A 24,303-nucleotide genomic window follows, 5' to 3' on the forward strand; every position below is an offset into this window, starting at 1 on the left:
CCCAACTGATCTCTAAAGTCACAAATCATAAGGGCACATTATGCAGCTCATCATCAAACTGTGAGGAGACCGCAATGAAGGTCACTGTAGCTTTAATGCTCTTGCTGTGCGGTCTTGTCACTATAATTGATGGGGACACGTCCTGTGCTGGGTGTCCTATTTTATAAAGAGCCATTGTTCATTATTTCTTGCAGTGTTTAAAAAGGCATCAGACCCCCCAGGTCTTAAACACCATGAGGAACAAGCAGCACTACAACAGGCCAGCCAAGCATCCTCATTGATAGGTCAAATGTGTCCCACTGGCATTTCATGTGTACATTTGATTGTAGTCAGGTTTTGGTCCCCATTTGGAAGGTTTTGGTCCCCATAACCTATTGGAACTGAGCCAGATTGTAAATATCACCACCAGAGTTGAATGTACTTTTGCATTCTCTTTGTGTGGTTTTGCATGTCATAGCTTGGCTAAAGGTTGGTTATAAGTTTGAATAGTTCAGTCCATTTCTAATGCATGTAAATTGTGTATTTGATGGCCATTTCTTCAGTAAGTGTTATGATAAGGTATTCTTTTCCCATGCCTTTGCCTGTGGTCCCATGACACAGAATGGAATTTAAGTCATGTCTGGTTCACCAGTCATGTCTGTCCTTTTCTGTATTCTGTCTCTTTCACCATTACACAAAACCGCAAGCTTCCCACAGAGAAATAGAATACATTTCTGGAATTCCACTTGCAGGGAAAAGCCGCAGTCTAGTGAGTAAATCTGTTTTTCCACTGCTATGGGTTTCTCATTATCGTGGACTCAATGAAGGTGTTTTGGCAGCAGAGCTATTATACTGGAGGGTGGCAGAGACATAACCTATACCTAGTCTTTGCTTTCCCTGTGACACACATACAAACGCACACACGCACACACACAATTGTGTATGTTACAAATCCAATAAATAACTCAGACATATGTCAATAGGATTAGAATATCATATTGCAAATGACCATCTCCGCATCCCTGTGAGGGAAGTCTGCCTCTGTTGTGTTGTTCAGGTTATTCCAATTCTGTAAACATTTACCCTTGATGAAGTTTGTTAAATATTATATTCAATAAATGACTTGAAATATGCACCTATACTTCTAAATGTAGATAGTTAGGCATAGTGTTTAAGCATCACAAATACATTATGATTTTAGGAATATCACTTTTTGTCTCACACACACAATCATCACTTTCTAAAATGAATTTCCTCCTGCGTGAGTGCTGTGAAGAACAAACAGCCACTCATTAGCATGTGTGACCCTCTGGTGGGTAAACACACTTATTTCCACTTGAGTGCTAGGGCAGAATGAAAGCAAACGAGTGGCGATCAAGGTAGGTGGGCCCTGCCGCCACTCTTTATGAGTAACTGTTTATGATGATTTAACAAATGCAAGTGGACAGGCAGGCCATTCACTGGAGACCAGGGACATTGTGTTGGTAGTACAGTGTGTAATTATGCAAGGATGACTCACCATATCTGCAGTCTGGGTGGCCAGAAATTCTCTGCTTGTTTTTTTTGTCATATTTATTTAAATTAGTGAAAGGATTTATCTTTTTGAAACAGTTTTACTTTCTGATAGAATGGTTCTGCTGAACATCAAACATGCTGCAGATAAAGTATTTTTGTTGGCAGCCATTACAACAAGAACTATTGCATTTGACCTTTAATGAATGACCTTGGATTCATTTCTACCTGATTTGAGAATATTATTGCTGCCTTCTCTAAATCAAGTGATAGGACCACACTACAAAGCTTCCGTGCACCTTTTCCCAGGGACCAGTTAGGATTAAAAGAACAAGGCGAGAGTAGCCTACACTTGTGAATGACTGACCATTTGGTCTATTGGCTTGCAGTAAGATTTGCAATACAACAGGGTCCACCTAACAGGCAGGGCCCACCTACCTTGACTCTGAAGAAGCTGTAACAGAGCAACACACAAGAGTTTCACGCCCTTGTATAAAGGTGCATTGTCCAATGCTCAATGATGCATCAATACTATCTTTGTAGCAACAGAGGGCGCCAGTTACAAAATTGTGCTTGTATATGTTCTTGATAGTGTTGTATAGAAGAGGTCTGGACAGATGGCAAAACAATATTGAAAGGAATAGTTTGCAAATGTTTATATGAGCAATAGTTGATAGAAAAATCAGTGGTGCTGGTATAGGGGTACAGGAGTACCAGTAAAAATGTATTTTATTCTCTATCTCGTGTCTTGCCTTATTCTTTTCCCTTAGGTTTAGAGGCATCATTAATTATATCCATTTAAATATAAACACAGTGATCATCAGTGCCCTCTAAAAAATAGTTGGTGCATGATGCCACTGATTAGGTCTAGTTGTTTATAAAATATAAGTTTGAAATTGAGGTAAACATAAATAAAATGCACACTGTCAGTCAAAGTTATTATGACAGACACTTTCTCATAAGAATTCCTTGATTAAAGAAAAAAATAGTAGGCCACACATCAAACCGTTTTTGCCATGTTTCACATACGATGCTGTAAAAGAGGCAAACATGCCATAATGCCATCTTCTGTAGATTTTGATTATTTTGTCAGAAGTTTGTTTTGTTTTTCATTTTACTGTAAGATTAACATAAATAGGCCTACCTACTTTTCTCAGTTTTAACAATTTCAAACTTAGACTGTTTTCACATTGACGACAGCAAAGGGACATTTTCGAGAGGTTCTCGAGAGAAATCGATTCTCGAGAGACAATAAATATTGTTGTCTAAACTTGCGAAATTATCACATCTCTAGCGCTACCTCCGGAGGTCTCGCACAAAACTCGCTCGACAGTTGCCCCCTCGGAGCAGGGCAGTGTAAACAGAATTGTCTTGTTGAGCTCAACACTCCTACAGTATAAACTGTAATAGTAGAGCTATTCTTGACCGAAATCTAAAGCATTCACAACTATTTACACAAATTACACTATGTATCAATCATTTATTCTTAATTTTGGCAACATGAAATTGATTTTGGCTATACTTACAAACATTTGTAAGTAACAAAATATGGAACATAATTCTCCACATCATTTATTTTGTCATGTTTGAACAAATATGCTATATATTTTTTTTTTACAAATAATTTGTAAGTTAACAAAATATGCAGCAAAATTCAATATGTTAAGATGTTAAGATGTTAAGATGCAAAATTCAGATTTAACTTATTTGATTATTTGAGGCCCGCCCATTGAGCGCTATCTATGCAAAACAAGCCAGAGACAGGCTACGGATGAATGAAGGCTAATATTGAGTCCAATCCGTGCATTTCAATAAAATTCTGTGGCGGATTTTACTATTTGCTTTGGGCAATGGTGTGTCACAGGCAAAGTAGCCTATGTGCGCATAAAAAATTCGGAACTGGGTATGGTTTGAGATAAACCATTTGAAAAAGACGTTCCCATCTATTTAGCCTACAACCAAAATATTCCGAAAAAAATTCAATCAAACAGGCACTGCGGAAATATACTAATATATAGGCTAGGGCGCTAGGCTATTTATATTCTCTGTGTCAATCTATACCAGTAGGCCTAATCTAATATAACAAAATGTTTTGCATTCTAAGAAAGAACAATTCATCAGACAATACAATGTTGCACTGTGATTGTGAAACAGCAACAAAAATATTTTGTGCTTGCTAAATGTTTATCCCGGAAAGAGGGATTAGGGCTGCCTGTTTTGATACAGCCAAACATCAAGAGGGACTGGATTCTAACATTTCTAGGTTTCATATGACGTTTAAGCTACTGCTATAAAATTATATTCCCAGGAAACAACAAATAAACAATATTTCCTTCCAGATATTGCGCTTCTTACTATTACACAAAATAATAATATATGGAATATATAGATAAACCTATGTGCAGAATAATGCCTTTTTCTTTCTACATTTGCTTCCACTAATGAGACCAAATAGCTTAATTTACATGACTTTACATTAAGGTTGGCTATGGTTATAAATGGTTTACATGTAGATTATAAACTCTTAATTATTTGTTTAGATAGTTTATAAATGTAATAAACAGTTATAACACATTAGTTGAAACTGTGTGTTTGTTTTGGCACTTGCCCATGATTGCACTGGTAATAACAGAAGCAGTAATAATTCATAATAGTGTAGTCTGGTCATATGCTTATATAAACACATGCAACCAATGCGTTACTGTTTATTACAGATGTAGGCTATTAACTGTAGCCTATATAAAGGGAGCTATTAATAACAGTGTACAAATCTACTGGAAACCTTTGTGTCATTTTTACATTTTTACATTTTTTTGAATGAATTAAGTGGAAAGTGATCTCAACATTGCTTATCCATGTCAGAGGCTAGGCCTACTCCATTCCATCTTTTCTCCATTACTTGCCTTATGCTTAGCGCTGTGTTTCTATGTGAGCGGACCTGACTCTTGTTTACAGCAGTGATTCTACGGACTAGACCGAGAACGAGGGCAAGTGATAGGATAGCTGCTTACTGGAGCTGTAGGAGAAAACGAAAAAATACACATCATCAACCATACACGGCTCACAGGACATAACGGAAGCTTGAGTTTGGTGCAAGTATAGCATACTCCACTCCAACGGAAGCCCGATAGTCTACTCTCGCGTGGCATAACTATTTTTTTTCAGCTGCAAAGGAGCCGACTGACTGCGTTAACCTTGAAGACAGAAAGCGCAGGGGGGAGAAAAAGGGGGTGCGATTGGTGAAACCATTTATGTTCTGGCGGATATTTTGGATTGCGTCTTGTTGGGAGGGTTTTATTGAGCAGAGTTACGTTTTCATTCATTTCCCATCTCAGCCTCCACCCTAGACTCTATTGTTAATGTCCATCACTCAGACGGAAATTAATGACAGAAGATCGGAAGACTCTTCGGTCTACAAGTGAATCTCGTTCGATTGCCAGTCATAAAAGCCATTACTGATGTTTCAAGAGATGGAGACTGAGGATGCGGATTACTGTCATATGTCGAGTAAAATCAGTGGCACGGATGTCTGTTTTGCCAGCCACCCTTGAATCATTCTGTCTTTGGCAAGAATAACGAATTGTTTTAATTTATTTCATCTTATATATATATTTTTTATAATACCCCTATACACAAAACCCTGAGACTTGGAACAAGAGTAGCCTATCCTCTAAACACGAATTTGTATCAACCTGTCAAACAGTGCATTTTACTTTTTGTGATCTTGGTGGCATCATCTCCCTTTTCCACTTTTTTGGAATTAAGTTATTTGCTTTTTAGTGAGGTTAATAATTGATCAGGAATGAGATCTGGGACAGAGAGGAATAATTCGACCTTGTTTTGGGGTCTGATGCTGTCTGTCTCCGCTATCTGCCTGTTGTCCGCAAATGGAAAAAGTAAGTGTCATTGTTGATGTCCTAATCAAAATAATACTGTAGCTATTCGTTGGCGTGTTTCTTTGGTTTTATCCTCATTCATGCGAGCTGTTACAATGCTTGAACATTTGGCCGCCAATGACATCTGCTGTTACAATGTTTATCGTTTGAGATTGTAGCTATTTGATCTGTTATTATTAATGTTACTTAGTTACAGCTGTATTGTTGGTCTGACTACAGTCAGTATCAGTAGGCTATCATTTTTGGTCCATATCATAGGCCTACATGCTACATGTTATTTAGGCTTCATAGCCAGGCTCACATGAGTTCAGAGATTAAGCACATTTGGAGTAAATAGCCAAAGCAAATGGATGATTAAAACAAATCTTAGCTATTGAAAATTGCTGGACATATGGTACATTGCATAATGTAAACATATCACATTAGTCATTGGAATTGTTAGATTTCCACAGTAGCTTACAAACAAATTATGTTTTTCATTTTGGATAAATCTTATATCTCATATAGCATATTGTAGGCTATGAGTGAATTACACCCGTAACAATGAGTCTTTACAATTATGCTTTTCCGCAAACGAACGAGGATGAATTCATGGATGAAGGTTACTACTTCAACCATGTGGCCATTTTGCATTCGTAGTGGTGGTGGTAAAGCACGGTTTCGAGTCGAACCAATTTCATGCTGCGCATGCACATCCACAAGCATAGTAGCCTAGAGGAAAATACTGTCATATATAGGCCTAATCTTCGCTTTTGGCCTTTGATGTACTGACAACAAATACAGAAAACTATTGTTATTATTGTATTATAATAGTATATAGGACTTGGTGTCACATTCAGGAGGAAACTTATTTAACCTTTATTTAACCAGGTAGGCTAGTTGAGAACAAGTTCTCATTTGCAATCAAAGTAGTAGGCTATTTCACCAGAATTAGTTTAAAATATACAATGGTAAAGTTTAGTCTCTTATCCACTTCTATGTATTCAAATAAAGGTATAGGCATCAATCTCTTTACCACAGGTCTGTGCGACCTGTTAAAAGTGGTGTGATATTCAGAAACAGGGACAAGGTCGTTGGATACCCGCGTAGGCTAAACAATTGTTAATGCCATGAGTAAGCAAGGAATTGGTGGAATACACACGAAATGCAGATGACCTGTTCAGGAAAATCACATTTACAACGGAGCTACTATTCAGTCCTCTCTCTATTTACAATACTTCTCATCCACATGCAAGTTCTATGTTAAAGAAATGAATAATTATCTTTAAATAACATGTAAGTAGTTCCCACAAGTGCAGCACAACGACTTTGAAGGATTGAGCAGCTTGTAAAGAAATAGGTTATTTTCCATGACATAAAACAGTGCCCTGGAAGTGAGCTCAGATCTCCCAATGTTTTGGTCATCCTCTGCTTTGAGGACTGTTGATCTACATTCCCCATCCATCTTGCAATCCTTTCTCACAACAGTTCCTGTAACCTGTCATAGAATCTCCTAATTGTGCTGATTGGTGTAAATAGTGTGCTTCATCATGTTTTGAGTAGTCTCTATGAAGAGGAAATGGCTTGTTAGTTGGTGGAGAAGACAACTGTGGCAGGACAAGAAGGGGCAGGTCTTTTTGAAGAGTGAATAAAGTGGTCATGATGTTTCGAAGCAAGCTCCTTTGTCAATATTTCTCTTGAAGTTGGACCTATGTTAAGTTTTGCACAGTATACAATTCTCCAGTCTTATTCATGTACACCTGTAAAGACAGTTGAAGGTATATGACCTAAATAGAACAAAAATGTTTTATCCAGTCGTGTGTTATCTGAATGGGAAAAGTTGAATGAGCCTCAGTGAGTTTAGGAAGACTTTTTCCCCTCTGAATAGAGTATGGCCAGTTTGTTACCATTAAAAACAATTTCATTTGTCAGTTCCTTCATAAACAACAGGGGTAGACTAACAGTGAAACACTTACTTACTGGCCCTTCCCAACAATGCAGAGAGAATAATAGAAAAATAATAGAAAGATAATAACTTGAGGAATAAATATATTAGGAATATTTACTGTAATGTCTCACTTTGATGTTGTTTAAGTTTGACTGCTGTTAAGCTGCTTAGTGAATTTCCAAGGCTAAACACCGTGTGGTGGAGCAAAGGGACCCAACAGTGACGGAACCATGTCTCCTGCAAAATCGATAGATTAATAAGACCCTTCACAAACAAACCTTCTGAATTGCTCAATAAAGGGGTGTCATTTGTTTATTGGTGAAACAATTACTTAGACAGAGATTGTACTTAAACACAGTCTTTATTATGAGCTACTGTCAGCCAGTTGTTATTTATTTGTTTGTCAGGTGCTGATTGTTTTTGATTGAGGCCTATATCTATAGTACTTTGGTGGTTGCATTTACATTATAAGTGATTATGGGTATTCATCATATATTACATTTGCACTTGGAGACTTTATGAGGGTTTTTTATCTATGTGATTGATTTCTGGTTGATTTCGTATACTTACTAGCTAGTGTGTTTGTGTAGCCCTGTGGATGTCATTGATAAGAATGGCTGTGTGCTGTGCTAGGACTGAGGAGAGGAAGGGAAGGGGATATGGAATAATGGAGATGATTTTCACATGGAAAGAAGACAGGGAACGACCTCAATTAGCATGAAAAAAGGAAGAGGACTCAATTGAGAGCTATTGACCAGTGTCGTCAGGCCAGCGTCCTCACCACTGTGAATCACAGAGTGGGGCATTTCTCAGCACCTTGCTGAGCCCGGCAAAGTCCCACCGCCTCAGTAGGGAAGCCCATGAAAATATTTTATTCTTGAACTGTGTCTTGACACACAGCATGCTAATGACACCTCTCAGTCCACTGACACTGAACTCCAAGCCATGTGGTGAGTTTCTCAACATATAACTCACTATCATGTGTAGGGACTGGAAACAAGCCCAGAACTTTCAGGTCAGACCAATACAGCCCAGACAACAGTAAACAAGTGATAATAAACATGTTCGTTTACCATTTCACTTCAGCAACAAATCTTGTTTACATTAATTTAATGGTTAAACATTTTTGTACTCTAAATTATTGTTGATGCCAGCCCATCTGTTTTTACAATAAACAGTGTACAGAATATACACTATATATACAAAAGTATGTGGACACACCTTCAAATGAGTGGATTCAGCTATTTCAGCCACACCCGTTGCTGACAGGTGTATAAAATCGAGCACACAGCTATGCAATTACCATAGACAAACATTGGCAGTAGAATGGTGTTACTGAAGAGCTCAGTGACTTTTAACGTGGCACCGTCATAGGATGCCACCTTTCCAACAAGTCAGTTCGTCAAATCTCTGCTCTGCTAGAGCTGCCCCGGTCAACTTTAAGTGCTGTTATTGTGAAGTGGAAATGTATAGGAGCAACAACGGTTCAGCCGCGAAGTGGTAGCAAACACAAGCTCAAAAACAGGACCGCAGAGTGCTGAAGTGCATAGAGGATAAAAATAATCTGTCCTCGGTTGCAACACTCACCACCAAGTTCCAAACTGCCTCTGGAAGCAACTTCAGCACAAGAACTGTTCATCAGGGAGATTCATGAAATGGGTTTCCATGGCCAAGCAGCCGCACACAAGCCTAAGATCACCATGTGCAATGCCGAGGGTCTGCTGGAGTGGTGTAAAGCTCGCCGCCATTGGACTCTGGAGCAATGGAAACGCGTTGTCTGGAGTCAAGAATCACGCTTCACCAGCTGGCACGCTACCTGCCCCAATGCATAGTGCTAACTGTAAAATTTGGTGGAGTAGGAATAATGATCTGGGGTTGTTTTTCATGGTTCGGGCTAGTCCCCTTAGTTCCAGTGAAGGAAAATCCTAACACCACAGCATACAATGACACTCTTGACTATTCTGTGCTTCCAACTTTGTGGCAACAGTTTGGGGAAGGTCCTTTCCTATTTCAGCATAACAATTCCCCCTTACACAAAGCGAGGTTCATACAGAAATGGTTTGTTGTGTTTGGTGTAGAAGAACTTGACTGGCCTGTACAGAGCCCTGACCTCAACCTCATCGAACACCTTTGAGATGAATAGGAAAGCTAACTGCGAGCCAGGCCTAATCGCCCAACATCAGTGCCCAACTTCACTAATGCTCTTGTGGCTGAATGGAAGCAAGTCCCCGTAGAAATATTCCAACATCTAATGGAAAGCGTTTCCAGAAGAGTGGAGGCTGTTATAGCAGCAAAGGGGGGACCATCTCTTTATTAATGCCCATGAATTTGGAATGAGATGTTCGATGAGCAGGTGTTCACATACTTTTGGTCATGTAGTGTACATGAGAATGATATTGCTCAGAAGTTTAAAAAAATCTGCTAAATTTAATCAAGGACTATATTTTATGTATAGAATTTACAATTATTCTGGGCATTGCAAATGAATGGTCATGCTCCATTAGGGCTTGTATACTTTTTACCCTGTGCATTTTAATAATCTGTCCCTGCTAATAAAATGTAATTAAGCGCCCTTTTAACTCCCACCACAGTAAACTTTCCATGCCATTGCTTCCAAGTATACAGCAAACAAGGCTCAATGATACATCGAGAGAGAGGGAGAGAGAGGGAGAGAGAGGGAGAGAGGGAGAGAGAGAGAGAGAAAGGGTGAGAGAGAGAGAGAGAGAGAAGAGAGAGAGAGGAGAAAGTTGGTGTTTGGAAATAGAATGTGCAAAAATACACCCGCTAGGGAAACAGACATGGTTTTGTTGATTGGAAGAGTGGAGAGTTTGTGAACTGTTTTATTGGTCTTTGCTGTTCACACGGGCGGTCTCAGGACAGCCTGGCCTGGCAGCAGACACATGCTCCTATCGAACCCCAGCCCCAGCCACACTTTGACACACACTATTTGAGGTACTCCTTTTGGCGAGCATGACTCATAACTTTACTCCACTAACCGCTTGTTGGAGCTCAAGTAAAGGTTTGTGTGGGATTCAGGGCTAAAATTACAATTCAGAATAAGGATGCTATTCTCACCTGTAGGGACTATTGGACTTAAATGAAGACATATCTCACTGTGTGTGTATTGTTAGACTCAGCATCCACTGTTTGTTCATGTCCTGTGACTCCTGTCCCTTGTTTAACACAGACTCCCTGGCATTGCTAATGCATAGTTACGACTGGATCCATTCTTCCTGGAAAGCAGAATGGCAGTAGCTGTCACCAAGGTTACACAGAAAGGGGGGATGTGTAGATGTTTCTCTGCATTTAACATCCAAGTTCCCTCTCTGTCTTAGGTTGAGGGGTACAGAGGACTGCGGTGCTGTGGCCTTTGTGACTGCGACCGGGACTAGTGACTCAGACATTAATTTGTTTTATGTGTATATTGATGTGTATTGATGTGTCTACAGGGCTCATCTGTAAAAAAAAGAGACTGGTCTCAGCATGACTCCTGGTCAAAATAAAGGTTAAATAAAAAATTAAATGCACCCTCTCTCTCTCATGGCAGTAAGACTCCTCTGTCTCTCGCTCTGTGCCTCTCCCCACCCCGTAGCCCTGGATCCGCTAAGGGGGCAGTGATGCCGGCATATCGTTCCTCACCCCCATGAGGGAGTCAGTGGAGTGGGCATGCCTGTGTGTGTGTGTGCCTTGTGCGCTGTTCTGCTCTCGCACTGCAGTACAGCGCAGCGTGGCAGGCAGCCTGTCTCACTGGCATGCCCCTGTGCAGGCAGGGATGGGAAAGTGTGTCACTGTGCTAGTTTGTGAGAGTGCAGTCAAATGCTGTCCTACGGCTTCTCCAGGCCGCAAGCTGAGGTTTACAATGCTTAATTAAACACTTATTTCAAATTTGCGCATATGCAATCTCTGGCCAGCCACATACAACATCATGTGCTGTGGCCCGTGGCTTTAATAGCCCGTGGAGTATTGTACAATTTGCAAGATGATTGCAAATATTATCTCTTCTAATAGATTGCACAGACTATATCAGTGGCAGGCTGCAGATCAAGAGACTGGGCAGATGCATATTGAAATGGGGACTTTCATCATTTGCATCATTGTTCTGGGGGGAACCTCCTCTCTTTGGTAATATGCAGCTTGATTTGTAATACTTGATATGATGAAACCATATAAATAAGCTGTAGATGCTGTAAAAGGGGTGGGGATCTAATGTTTAAGCTGTAGCTCAATAGCTCAACTGTTAATCTAAACTATACTTGGTATTGGAACTGATTGTGCAAAGCTATTAAATATCACTCTAAACTATATTTAAAAGACTGCAGGTATGTGTGTGTTTACCCGTTCTCTGCCATGCTGCGATGGAACCTAGGAGAGGGTTTGGAGTGCATGTGTAGGGGGTGACAGTGTTGTGTTACCAGTTTGGGTCTGATGTCTGAGCCTTTTGAAGTGAAGACCATGCAGGGGAAGTGGACCACCAGACCACTAGTCAGATGACTTCCAGCATGTGGGGGATTAAGTGAAGTTGAGGTGGCAGATGTGAGGTACTGGGATGGACCAGGTCCACTGCCTTTGCACTGCCCATCAGATGCTCACATTTGTCTGCATATCTGAGCACATTTTCTTGGGAGAGTATCATGTGTTCTGATGGTCATGAATTTGTGGGTGATTCAATTCAATAAAGTCCAGCCCCAGAGCTTGTCTCCATCAGATTACTCCCCATAACAACCTTGCTGGGGATTACAGTGTGAAGACCTGAAAAATATACAGTTGTTCGCTTTCCGAGAATGGTCTCATACTAGACTGTTAAATGGTTTCAGTAACCTTTGATAAAGAACTCAACATACTGATCTGTCCCATAGGGACTGACATCCTCTCCTCTTATGCGGCACAGCTTAACCTGTCAGTCAAAGTTCAATGAAAGCAAAATGTGCATTTTTTAGTCTGTTAAAAGATCACGGCTGATATATTGTAATAGTCAAGTTGTTTACTACCCTTGGATTTTTACAGGCTAAAAATGCACTGGCTCTTTTACGGAGTCACGTGTTTGTGTGTGTGGGCATGCTTGCGCGTGTGTGTAGGACTGTGTGTGGGATGACATTTATATGGAAGGTCAGGGCAAGGTTATCAATCATGAACATGAGCCGCTGGATCCCATTACGCGCTGGAGATATGTGTGTTTACTCAGCAGTGTGAACAGGGACAGGGAGAAGCACATTATTCTATGTGTGCTTATCCCATTGTGAGGACAGTGGTTACTGCTAGATACAGCCGTTACACAACAATAGGAAATGACTGCTGTCAGGGCTGGAATTGTATTAATTCCCCCATAATGTCTGTTTAAATGAATTCTTATGCAAGTATGAAGACAAATCATATTTTGTGCAAATGGACCAGGCTTGTCAGGATGCACAGATCTGAAAGTCTACGCCCCTTCGTTGGTGATTGGTCAACTGTAGGGATTATTCAGTGAAGTCTTAGTTGTCATTCAGCTCATTTTCATGCACATTTTTTAAAATGAGAAATACGGTAAAATTGCGCGACTAAGATGTACTCAGCAAAAACGTCTATATTAATGACAGAGTTATCTTAGATTCAGACTTTTTTGAGGAAGTGTATACTGGCTATGGCGTCTCAAAATGGACAAACAGTACTACTGCTGCTTTTCTCTTGTTTTTCAAGTGAAGGTCTTTTAAGGGAGTATGCAAGCACACTCATTCGGTTCACCTAGCTGAGTTCGGCTAGGCGCCAGCCGAACTGAAGCATGCTGACGTCTTTAACAAGGTAGTGAGAAAGCAGTGAGGTGGGATTCGTTATTTCTTTCTTACCTTCTTAATTTCCATCTTTTCTCTCTCCCTCTCTCTGTTGGTTTCAGAACAGAGATGTCGCGGTTCAGGTGTTCAGGTGTAGGAGTGTCACAGGTTTAGTTGTAGTATTAGACAATCTGTTCATCATTTCAGGGAGCATGGTCTCTTTGGTAATTGTCACTATAGCTTCCAAAAATACTTGTAATTCATTTCACCTTCTCCTTTTATCGCTGACGGGTTCACACCGATAGTAAGGCCTCAGATAGACTTGTCTGGCAGAATCCCTATCTCCTCCGTTGCCACAATATCCCCCACTGCCCCTCCTCTTGTCTCTTCCCCACCAGACTCCCACTGATTGTATTAATGCCTCCAACAGGAAGTGAGGCCTAGAGTTTCTCTTTACTAACAAACAAATTAGTCTTTGTGTTTGAGTTGCTCTACCCCTCCCCCCCCTGGCTGTTCAAGGAGCAGAGGAAAAATTCTCAATGAAACAAAGAGGACATGCAGCTCGATGGCTCACAAGTGGTGCCCCAGGGCATTTGTGTCGATAGGAGAAAGCAAATGCTATTTTCTACCCAAGTAATCATTTGCGTTCTAAATTTAGAAAAGTGCATCACACTGACAGGAGCAAATAAAGGCAATTCATCCCGATAAACAATGTGCTCACTATTTTTGGCAGAATAGATAGAAGATTTTTTTTTTAATTACTGAAGTGGAATCTCATTTAGGATACTTCTAGATTTAAAAAAAGTAAATGTTTGGCCTAGTATGGGTTCTATGGATGTCATTCATATGAATGTATAGATGCTATATTTTGTCTTCCATTCAATTCAAATCTAAGTATCAGTAGATAAAATGATAACTGGGAGCTTTTGTTATGGTCATTGTTGTGAGGTTAGATTACAGCTTTGTGGAAATTAGCAGAAACCTTTAGAGGTCGACCGATTAATCAGAATGGCCGATTAATTAGGGCCGTTTCCATAACAATCGGTAATTGGCATTTTTGGACACCGATTATGGGCGATTACATTGCACCCCATGAGGAGACTGCGTGGCAGGCTGACTACCTGTTATGCGAGTGCAGCAAGGAGCCAAGGTAAGGTGCAAGCTAGCATTAAACGTATCTTGTAAAAAACAATCAATCTTAACATAATCACTAGTTAACTACACATGGTTGATGATATTACTAGTTTATGTAGCTTCTCCTGCGTTGCATATAATCGATGCAGTGCCTGCTAATTTATCATTGAATCACAGCCTACTTTGCCAAACGGGTGATTTAACAAGCGCATTCGTGAAAAAAGCACTGTCGTTGCACCAATGTGTACCTAACCTTAAACATCCATGCCTTTATTAAAATTAATACACAAGCATATCTTTTTTAACCTGCATATTTAGTTCATATTGCCTGCTAACATGAATTTCTTTCAACTAGGGAAATTGTGTCACTTCTCTTGCGTTCTGTGCAACAGAGTCAGGGTATATGCAGCAGTTTGGGCCGCCTGGCTCGTTGCGAACTGTGTGAAGACTATTTCTTCCTAACAAAGACAACCAACTTTGCCAAACGGGGGATGATTTAACAAAAGCGCATTTGCGAAAAAAGCACAATCGTTGCACGAATGTACCTAACCATAAACACCAATACCTTTCTTAAAATCAATACACAGAAGTATATATTTTTAAACCTGCATATTTAGTTAAAATAAATTCATGTTAGCAGGCAATATTAAACTAGGGAAATTGTGTCACTTCTCTTGCATTCATTGCACGCAGAGTAAGGGTATATGCAACAGTTTGGGCCACCTGGCTCATTGCAAACTAATTTGCCAGTATTTTACGTAATTATGACCTAACATTGAAGCTTGTGCAATGTAACAGCAATATTTAGACTTATGGATGCCACCCATTAGATAAAATACAGAACGTTTCCATATTTCACTGATAGAATAAACATTTTGTTTTCAAAATGATAGTTTCCGAATTTGAGCATATTAATGACCTACGGCTGTTATTATATTATAACTTAGTCTATGATTTGATAGAGCAGTCTGAGTGAGCGGTGGTAGGCAGCAGCAGGCTCGTAAGCATTCATTCAAACAGCACTTTACTGCGTTTGCCAGTAGCTCTTCGCAATGCTTCAAGCATTGCGCTGTTTATGACTTCCAGCCTATCAACTCCTGAGATTAGGCTGGCAATACTAAAGTACCTATTAGAACATCCAATAGTCAAAGGTATATGAAATGCAAATGGCATAGAGAGAAATAGTCCTATAATAACTACCACCTAAAACTTCTTACCTGGGAGTATTGAAGACTCATGTTAAAAGGAACCACCAGCTTTCATATGTTCTCATGTTCTGAGCAAGGAACTTAAACGTTAGCTTTCTTACATGGCACATATTGCACTTTTACTTTCTCCAACACTTTGTTTTTGCATTATTTAAACCAAATTTGACATGTTTCAATATTTATTTGAGACTAAATTGATTTTATTGATGTATTATATTAAGTTGAAATAAAAGTGTTCATTGTTCATTCAGTATTGTTGTAATTGTCATTATTACAAATATATATCTAAAAATATGCTGAATTAATCGGTATTGGCTTTTTCTGGTCCTCCAATAATCGGTATCAGTATCGGCGTTGAAAAATCATAATCGGTCGACCTCTAGAAATTATAGCATCAGGTAAATGGTGTGTTGACATGGATCAGGGCCGGGCGGTTTGAAGCACGACTGTTGGTCTCGCTGCACAGGCCCTGTGACGCTCACTGAGAGGGTGTCCTAAGCCTCTGGAAGAACAGAACAGGTTCAGCCAAAGGAGTTCATATGACAAGACATTTCTTCAACGGATCGTTTCACCTTCCAAGTAGCATTTGAAACCTCTTGGCTACCTGTCGGGTTTTCTATGTTTTTTTTTGGTGTGGTGTTTTCTCCATGTTTGTTTTGTGTTTATCACACTGTACTGTCTTGACCAGTACCTGCCTTGACATATAGACAGAGACAGGGAGTTGGTAAGGAGCGTAACAGGTCTCCCTCCCACTGTGAGATTGTGTATGTTGATACTGTTTGTTTGGGTTTGTCTTTGAACTACAGTCCTGAGAATCTCATACATTTTATATGTTTTGTCATGGCTACAATTGCAGCTCTGCTCCCCTGGTGTAAATGGACTGTTAGAATCATTATTGTCGTCATTATATATCAATAGACCCAGAGGAGAGGGTTTACTCCAAGTGTTACAGTGAAAGGATTGTCTTGGATTTATAGGGTGACAGGCGACAGGCATTACAGGTGTGATGTTTTGTTTACATTTGGGCAGTATATTCAGTGTCCTACATGAAGCACTTATATAAACAACGGCTGGGTTTTATGTGGTCTGTTATCGTAGCTGTCTTTCAGTGATGATATCCTATTAGCTATTAGCTATACTTGTATCCATTCCTGATTGGTGTAATTGACAGACACAATTGAAAGCAGAGATGATTGATAATAGATGTGTGTGTGTGTGTGTGTGTGTGTGTGTGTGTGTGTGTGTGTGTGTGTGTGTGTGTGTGTGTGTGTGTGTGTGTGTGTGTGTGTGTGTGTGTGTGGTGTGTGTGTGTGTGTGTGTGTGTGTGTGTGTGTGTGTGTGTGTAACAGAGAGAGAGACAGAGGAGGCTTCAGGGACTGTGGCTTTGTGTGTTGTTTTCTGTGTGTTGAGCTGGGAGGAATGGGATGTTTTTAAACCGAGGTGTTATCCAGGTAAAGGAGCGGAACCTAGGATTCCAGGCCTTAATAAGATATATGTCAAGAGAGTGTCTCAAAATATTGACCCTTGTCTTTGAGAGAGAACTTCCTAAGTCTGCTCAGTATGAGGAGCACACTCACCTCAGATGACCCTGACTGTTTGTCTCTCATTTGTCTCAAAATGAATGCCTGCCACAGACCTTGTTGTCATGTTGGACCATTATTACAGACCAATAGTTACAACCACGAAACAAAAGCAACAATAAGCTTTTGTACATGAAGAGAACAAAGCATGGCCTAAATAGTATAACATAACACAAGAAGTCCTGTTCTAAGTCCTGTTGTACTATCAAGTCCATATATTTTCAGAAATGATCTCAATAAGATTAGATTCAGCCCTTTTAATGGGTGTTGTGCTTGTTATTTTGGTGCTCTCATTTGTTTCTTACAATTTCTGGGACTGGCTGGCAGTACGCCTTTAAGCCAGGTCACCCCCTGAAAAGAAACATTGACTTGAAATTAGATTTGCATGGTAGACATGGTAAACAGATGAATACAATGAATAGGTATGCAGACAAATAAATGCATATATAATATAATTAAAGGTTACATTTTATTTAGGCACATTGAATAAGGGACACAAATACTGTGTTTTAAAATGATTAACTATGATGTGTAATAATGTGTGATTTTTCTTTCCTTTTCTCCCTCCTCCAGTCTGTGGTCTAAGTATCGACATCCGTAATGACATCAGTGAGTTCAAGAGTCTGGAGAACTGCACGGTGGTGGAGGGCTACCTGCAGATCCTGCTCATCGGAGAAAAGACCAACAACCTCAACCAGGAGCTCTTCCGCTCCCTCAGCTTCCCCAAGCTGACCGTCATCACCGACTACCTGCTCCTGTTCCGCGTGTCCGGCCTGGACAGCCTCAGCACGCTCTTCCCCAACCTCAACGTCATCCGCGGACGCAACCTCTTCTACAACTACGCCCTGGTGATCTTCGAGATGACCAGTCTGAAGGACATTGGCCTGTACAACCTGAGGAACATCACACGAGGGGCCATCCGGATCGAGAAGAACCCTGAGCTCTGCTACCTGGACTCTGTGGACTGGTCTCTCATCATGGACGCAGAGTTCAACAACTTCATCGCGGGGAACAAGCAGTCCAAGGAGTGTGGTGACGTGTGTCCAGGCATCATGGAGGACAACGCTCAGTGCATCAAGACCAGCTTTAACGGCAACTTTAACTCTCGCTGCTGGACATCCAACCACTGCCAGAAAGGTAAGGAGCACTGAACTTTTCTCTTCACAGTCTGGGCAGCAGAGACCCAGTCACATCAGCACAGAGGACAGCCTGTCCACAGAGCTCCCGTTTACTTGTTTTTTTTGTTGTTTACTCCTGCAGAATTCTGTATTTGTTTGTGTTGGTTTTTTAAGGTTTTAAGCAGAGGTGGGACCAAGTCACTATTATTCAAGTCACAAGCAAGTCTCAATTTGCAAGGTCTGAGTATCAAGTCGAGTCCCAAGAAAAACAGTCAACAAAGTCAATAAAAAATTACATCTATACATGCAATGACAAATCTTTGTCTATTTATTGAGGCTACCAGACACACATTTTCATTATTTTGTCTACAACACATTTTGATAATGTAATAATTCATTTTAACAAAAATTCCAAATGCAATCTTCATAAGTAAATTATACATTTCAAGCGATTTTGATGTACCGAAAGACCAGTAGGCCTATGCTAGTCGTTGTTGCATTGCTGGTGAGCTTGCAAAGTAAACGGTTATTAACAACCAATTCTTGGACCTGCATATTTATTTAGGGCAATTATTGTTCCTACAATTTGAGTTTTGCACTGCAGCCGATCGAAAATCAACAATCTTTTCGCTAGCACCTGCCCTGTGTTGATTGACAGTTTGCTGGTCCAATCAGAGGGCTGAGTGGGCTTTTCACTAGCCATTCTATTGCACGTTTCTTTTACAAGTACGATGCTGCGGCTACTGTCTCTGGCTGCATAGAGAGTAATCCACAGAAACTCTGTGCCACATAATTGGTGACAATACGTTACAAAACCTGTCATGTGACTCGAGTCCCCACCTCTGGTTTTAAGGTAGATTGTTTCTCAAATAACTGGGGTATTTGGCAGTGTTTGTCTATCCAACTTGTGATGCAACCATTTGCAGAGGGTGTTTTTGATCAAGGTAGCTAGGTGGGTTCCAGTCTCGCAAACATTCTCAAAATGTGAATTCCCCAGTGAACAAATCCCATGAATCCATGTTGTTTTTCTTTCATATTTGTCAGGGAGCAGGATTGTCCCCCGCCCAGTAAAAACATTTCCTGTCTGTTTGTTATGGAGGTCTTTTCTTTAGATCAACCTATTTGCTGACAGAACTAAGGATGTGTGCATAATACATTTTCTGGTATTAAATACATTCTCAGTTGAGGTTACTGTTGCTCTGCCAAAAAGCGAGGCAGTGAGTCTTCATGTCTGGACCATATCAGGTCAATATTTACTAAATCTTATCTGGTGTGATTAATGAGTTATGACACAATACACTACGGCATAAGTATTTAAAGTCTATGAAGAAGGAAGGATTTGGTTTTCTTGTAGCCTCTTTATAGTTATATTTTTAAAGGACCAATGCAGCCATTTTTACCTCAATATCAAGTCATTTCTGGGTAACAATGAAGTACCATACTGTGACTGTTTTCAGTCAAAATTGTAAAAAAAATAAACAAAAATATATTATTCGCAAGAGCAATTTCTCAAGCAATAATTTTGCTAGGACTGTCTGGGAGTGGTCTGAGTGGGGAGGGAAAAACAGAGAACTAGCTGTTATTGGCAGAGAGGTTTGGAACTCTCTTTCTTATCGGTCTATTAACTCATTTACTGCCCGATGACATACTCCATCCCACAAAATCTGGCTGAAAATTCAAAGGTATTTTCATACAGCTCTATAATGGGCATTATCATATTTTCACAATTTCACAGTATTATTCCAACCTCATAGTGTGGAAATATATATAAAACACCAAATATTCATGTTTTTGTCTACACTGGGACTTTAATTGTATACATGTCTATTACTCACAGATATAGAATGAGAATTAAACTGTCAATCAGCAGTTGAAACAATAACAAAGCGTTCTCCCCACCCCTGTTTCTGTACAAAGCTGAGGGATGGGGCTGGAGAAATGTAACCCCTCTGAAATTCATAGACAGAGCTAATATAAAAATGATAGTTTAAACCATGTTTTGAGGCAATATAGTGTTTGTTTACATTTACTTTGTTTACAAACATTGGAATGAAAGCTTATATTCCGGGTTCTGATGGGGTACGACAGATGAACTAAGCTCATGAGCATTTCCATGTTTCCAATTGGTACATTTAATTAATTAAAAAGTCCAAAAATGGATGAAGCAACCTCAGATTGCCCCTTTAAGTTAATAAATAAAATTCATGTCAACAATTGACTTATTTAGGACTGGAAGTTAAGGGCAAGGGATAGTGGGAAAAGTTGTTTTGGCCTTGTTGTTTAGTTGTCTTCCTTAGGCATTGTGGTTGGCGTTGTTGTTGTGGATGTGTGGCTGACAGAGTGACATCAGTGCCACGGTATTGGCCAACCAGGCTCCCACCGTAGTGTATTTGTCTGTTTTGTCTAGACGATTACACACTGCAGAGCTTGAGTTGGAATGGCCGCCTGTTTAAAACCTCAAGTGTCTCACTGTGTGGACAGTTTTTCACTGGTCCAAATCAAAGGAATTCAGATGCCTATTTACCCTGCGAAGGAGATTACTGTAGGTCGACCTTGACTTCAAGGAGCTTTGGGGGAAAACACTTCTCCTAGCCTCCTACTTGCCTGTCTGCTCCCCTTTCCTCTCAACATGAAATAATAATGGGGGAAATGTCCTCCCAGCCATGGCCTTTTGAAGACCTGTTTACAGCTCCCATGGATAACTGGTACTTCTAAACATCTTCCCTTCAGACCCAGAAAACAAATAGAGGAAATCAACCTCGAAATAGTGACTTCATTAGTGGCCATTTATGTTTCAAGGAATGGACTTTATTGTTGCGATATTTGTTCTTTGGATGCAGTATTAAATGAATGAGGCTGTTTAAAGTATTTGTTGTAAGGGTCTCTGGTGTATCTAACTGTATGTTGCAGTATAGACAGTCTGGACTGGCTTAAGTGACCTGTGTGGAATTAACTTCATTGATGTACAAAGATTTGCTTGTAGTTTATCTGATGTTGTTTGGAACCAATGTTAAGGGTCAACATTTTTGTTTTTCCTAAGATTTGTTATGGTAAGGAGACAAAGGGCATTTTTGATTTGCTCCCGCAGATCCATTCTCCCACCTTAAAGCCTAGCAGATGTCAGGGTAAATACTCTGAGACTTGAGGTCTCAACTCTGCAAATAAAGACTAACAGAGATTGTGATATCAGGATAAAATGGCTCATTTAGAGGGTGTATGAATGTGGCTTAGTGGTAGTACAGCTAGATTTGTAGGCTCAGTTCTCACCCATACAATGTTCAAGGCTCTGAGTCTAGCAGAGATGAGACTTTCTCTGGCCCTCACTGAAGGGCAGATACTCCACTTGTCTCCACCCCTCTGCATAATTGCCTTGTTTTTCTCCAGTACAGATGTTTCTTCAAGGGCATGCTGTGCAGCGGTTTCCTAGTCAATCCGGACCAATCCTCTACTCTGAATGCATCTCTTTAATTACAGTACATGACTAGGAGATGCTGTTTGCTAGTAGGACTACTTTAGCCTCTGGGGAAGTTTCTTTGGAGAGCTATTGTTTGTTAGGTCAAACATGCATTACTCTATACTTGCCTTGCCTGCTTGTATGAACTCGCTGTGTACAGTTTTAAGCAACACCAATCTACTAAATGTTTAATTAGAAAGGAACAGATTGCCTCAGAAATGGATATGAAAATGGCAACACATGACTTCCGAGGTTAATTCCTGGCTCTATGTTCCTGTCTGGCTGGGTGTGGGTAGGGTAGGATAGTGTTACCTGGCTGATATTAGGCTCTTTGTCTGGAAAGAGGCAGACCCGGGCCATGGAGATTTAAGGGGGTAGTGGGTTCTCTTTAGTAGCGGGCCATGGCATGTGGAGAGGCGCTAACGGATGGCTTATGTGAGAAGGGGGTCTGAGGGGAAAATGTCACAGAAATGTCAAGTGTACAAGCACAACTGCAGGCTCTCACTAACACCCCAGAGGAGGCACAGCCCAGCTCCCTCCTCCTCATCTGTTACCCCTTTCCCGCTTTCCTTCCCTCCCTCAAGTTTGGTCTTTTTTTATTGCACTTCTTCATAGTTTGACTAGTTTTCCCCCTCTCTCTTCTGCCAGCTTTATCAGAGGCTGTTAAAAGCTTTAGCTGTGAGATATCTCCTGACTGTTTACACACTGTGCTCATTCTCTCAACACTCCAGCCGCCAGTTGAGTTGTTTGGCTGGCCGTGGCCCCTGTGACATTGCGTGTTGTTGGCGTGTGATTTTGGGTCTTGTGACCTGCTCTCTGGCCTGCTTCGAATGTGGCCCTCTGGTCACTCTGTTCCAGACGGGTATGTCTTCCTCCCCCAGAGGAGAAGTGAGCAAAGCCAGCCAACGGGAGAGAGAGAGAGGCTGGTTGATAAGCAGCACCCAGGCTGTCCTGACCAACCCTGTTCTGTTAGTGCAGATCACACCACCATACAGCTCGTCTGACCTCATATAGCTAACATTTCCCATTAATGTGTTTAAATATTTACTTACAATACGCTCAGCTTGAATGACACTCTGGAGTCTGGTTTCTTAACCACACTGCCCTTTACTTCCATTCCCCAGATAACACCCTGTTGGCTTGTATCTTTTACTTTGCTTCAAGTGTACAACTTGATATCACACTGCTCTGAGGGCTCTGCCCTGAACTATGTTCATGGTTTAGAGCAGGGGGAGCAGATTTGGAGGAAGCCATTGTGATGAAAGCTTTTAAATTAAATGTTTAGTTTGTGAGATTCGATACATTAAATCTACAGCAGAGCTAGAGTGCGTACTGGACAGGAATGGGAAAAGGGGCTGGTGGTGACTGTCTCTTTAAGGGAGTATATAAGGTAGAAATTCCTGCTGGCTTAGTCATTGCAGCTTTGAGAGGATAAAGATGGGAAACACACAGAACTCCCTGTATGTACAGAGGCCATATGGTATGGTAGAGAAAGAATGTTTGTGAAAAACCAAGAGATCACTGAATGGAAGATGATGATGTGGGTGGTAGAGACAGGCGCTGGGAATGTGTGTGTGTGCGTGAGGCGTTAGGTGGGCTATGTCATATGATCGGTTGTCTTGTTTTTGTTTAACCAACGTAATCCCAGACACTTGCCTCGACATGCAGGGAAGGCTTTACATTTTTAAAGGCTTCTCTCAGGCATATCAAAGGGCCGTGGTGAGGGACAGGAAGGACTCCAGTTCCAGCAGTCTGGCCTTTTCTCCAAGTGCCCGGTACTTTCCTGGGGGGTATGGTAGTGCTGCTGGTGACTCACTTCCTGAATCCATCTCCCTGTGCCAGGCATGCCTGCCCAGCTCTGCCCAGGCAGTGTTCCACTGTGAAGACAGAGCCATGCCACTCTGTTTATCAGCCTCACATATCGTGCCATCCCTCCCTTTCGCTACTCCCTCCTCCCCCACAGTAAAGATGGCATAATCAGATCCCTCATCTTCTCCTCCACTCTCCTCAGCCCTGCAGCGCTCTCAATGGGTCACTACAACTCCTCTTGAGAGGGAAAAAGCCATGGGAAACTGGACTTGCACAACACTAGCTAGCTAGCATAACCACAGTGTTTATTTATTATTTCTTTTTTTATTATTATTTTCTCAGAGGACTAGGGAATATTGATTCCTTGTGTTGCTACTCTATGGTGCCATTGATTGAAATGACATTAGAGATGGATGACAAGCCCTTTCATGGTAGGCCTGTGTGCAACCCCATCCCTATCTTTTGTGCTTTCAGACTGTGATGTATTTTAAAGAGTAGTCGGTGGACAGAGGCCTTCCATGAACAGACTTTTTGTATAGTGCTTAATAGGCTTTAATACCTATGCAGGTACAAGAACAAATAATTGTTGTCCTATAGTTTTTTGTGTGTCTGTGTGTGTATGTGAGTACATTCCATGCAGTTCTTCTCCCCTCTCTCTCCTCTCCTGGCCTCTGACACATTTTCTCCCATTAGGTGACGTTCATAAATGTCATTCTTGAGAAATGTGAGCAGGAGATCTTAATATGTTTAGCTGTTATAGAGATGCTCTTCAGTCGGCCCCAATAATCAGAGCCCTTGCGAAGCAAGGGGATAAAACGGTTTGGTTACAAATTGTTTTTCTGTTCAATTGGTTTTGTAGGTTTCCTTTGGACAGTATGATTGGTCAGACAGTTTGTTTCTAGTTTTCCCCTAAAGCAAATGTTTAATATATTATCTGCT

General features: G+C 40.8%; 1 protein-coding gene across 2 annotated transcripts in view; it reads left to right on the top strand.

Moving 5' to 3' along the window:
* Nucleotides 1-4,425: 4,425 nt before the first annotated feature.
* The window catches only part of igf1ra (insulin-like growth factor 1a receptor), a 110,748-nt gene continuing 90,870 nt past the window's right edge, over nt 4,426-24,303 (top strand). For both annotated transcript variants that reach the window (XM_036954830.1, XM_021570658.2), the window contains exons 1-2: nt 4,426-5,387; nt 17,557-18,120. In XM_036954830.1, coding sequence (XP_036810725.1) covers nt 5,294-5,387; nt 17,557-18,120 — 658 coding nt within the window. In that variant the 5' untranslated portion in view covers nt 4,426-5,293. The remainder of the gene's footprint in view (nt 5,388-17,556; nt 18,121-24,303) is intronic.

Source organism: Oncorhynchus mykiss, chromosome 2, assembly GCF_013265735.2.
Source record: "Oncorhynchus mykiss isolate Arlee chromosome 2, USDA_OmykA_1.1, whole genome shotgun sequence".
Classification (NCBI taxonomy): Eukaryota; Metazoa; Chordata; class Actinopteri; order Salmoniformes; family Salmonidae; genus Oncorhynchus; species Oncorhynchus mykiss.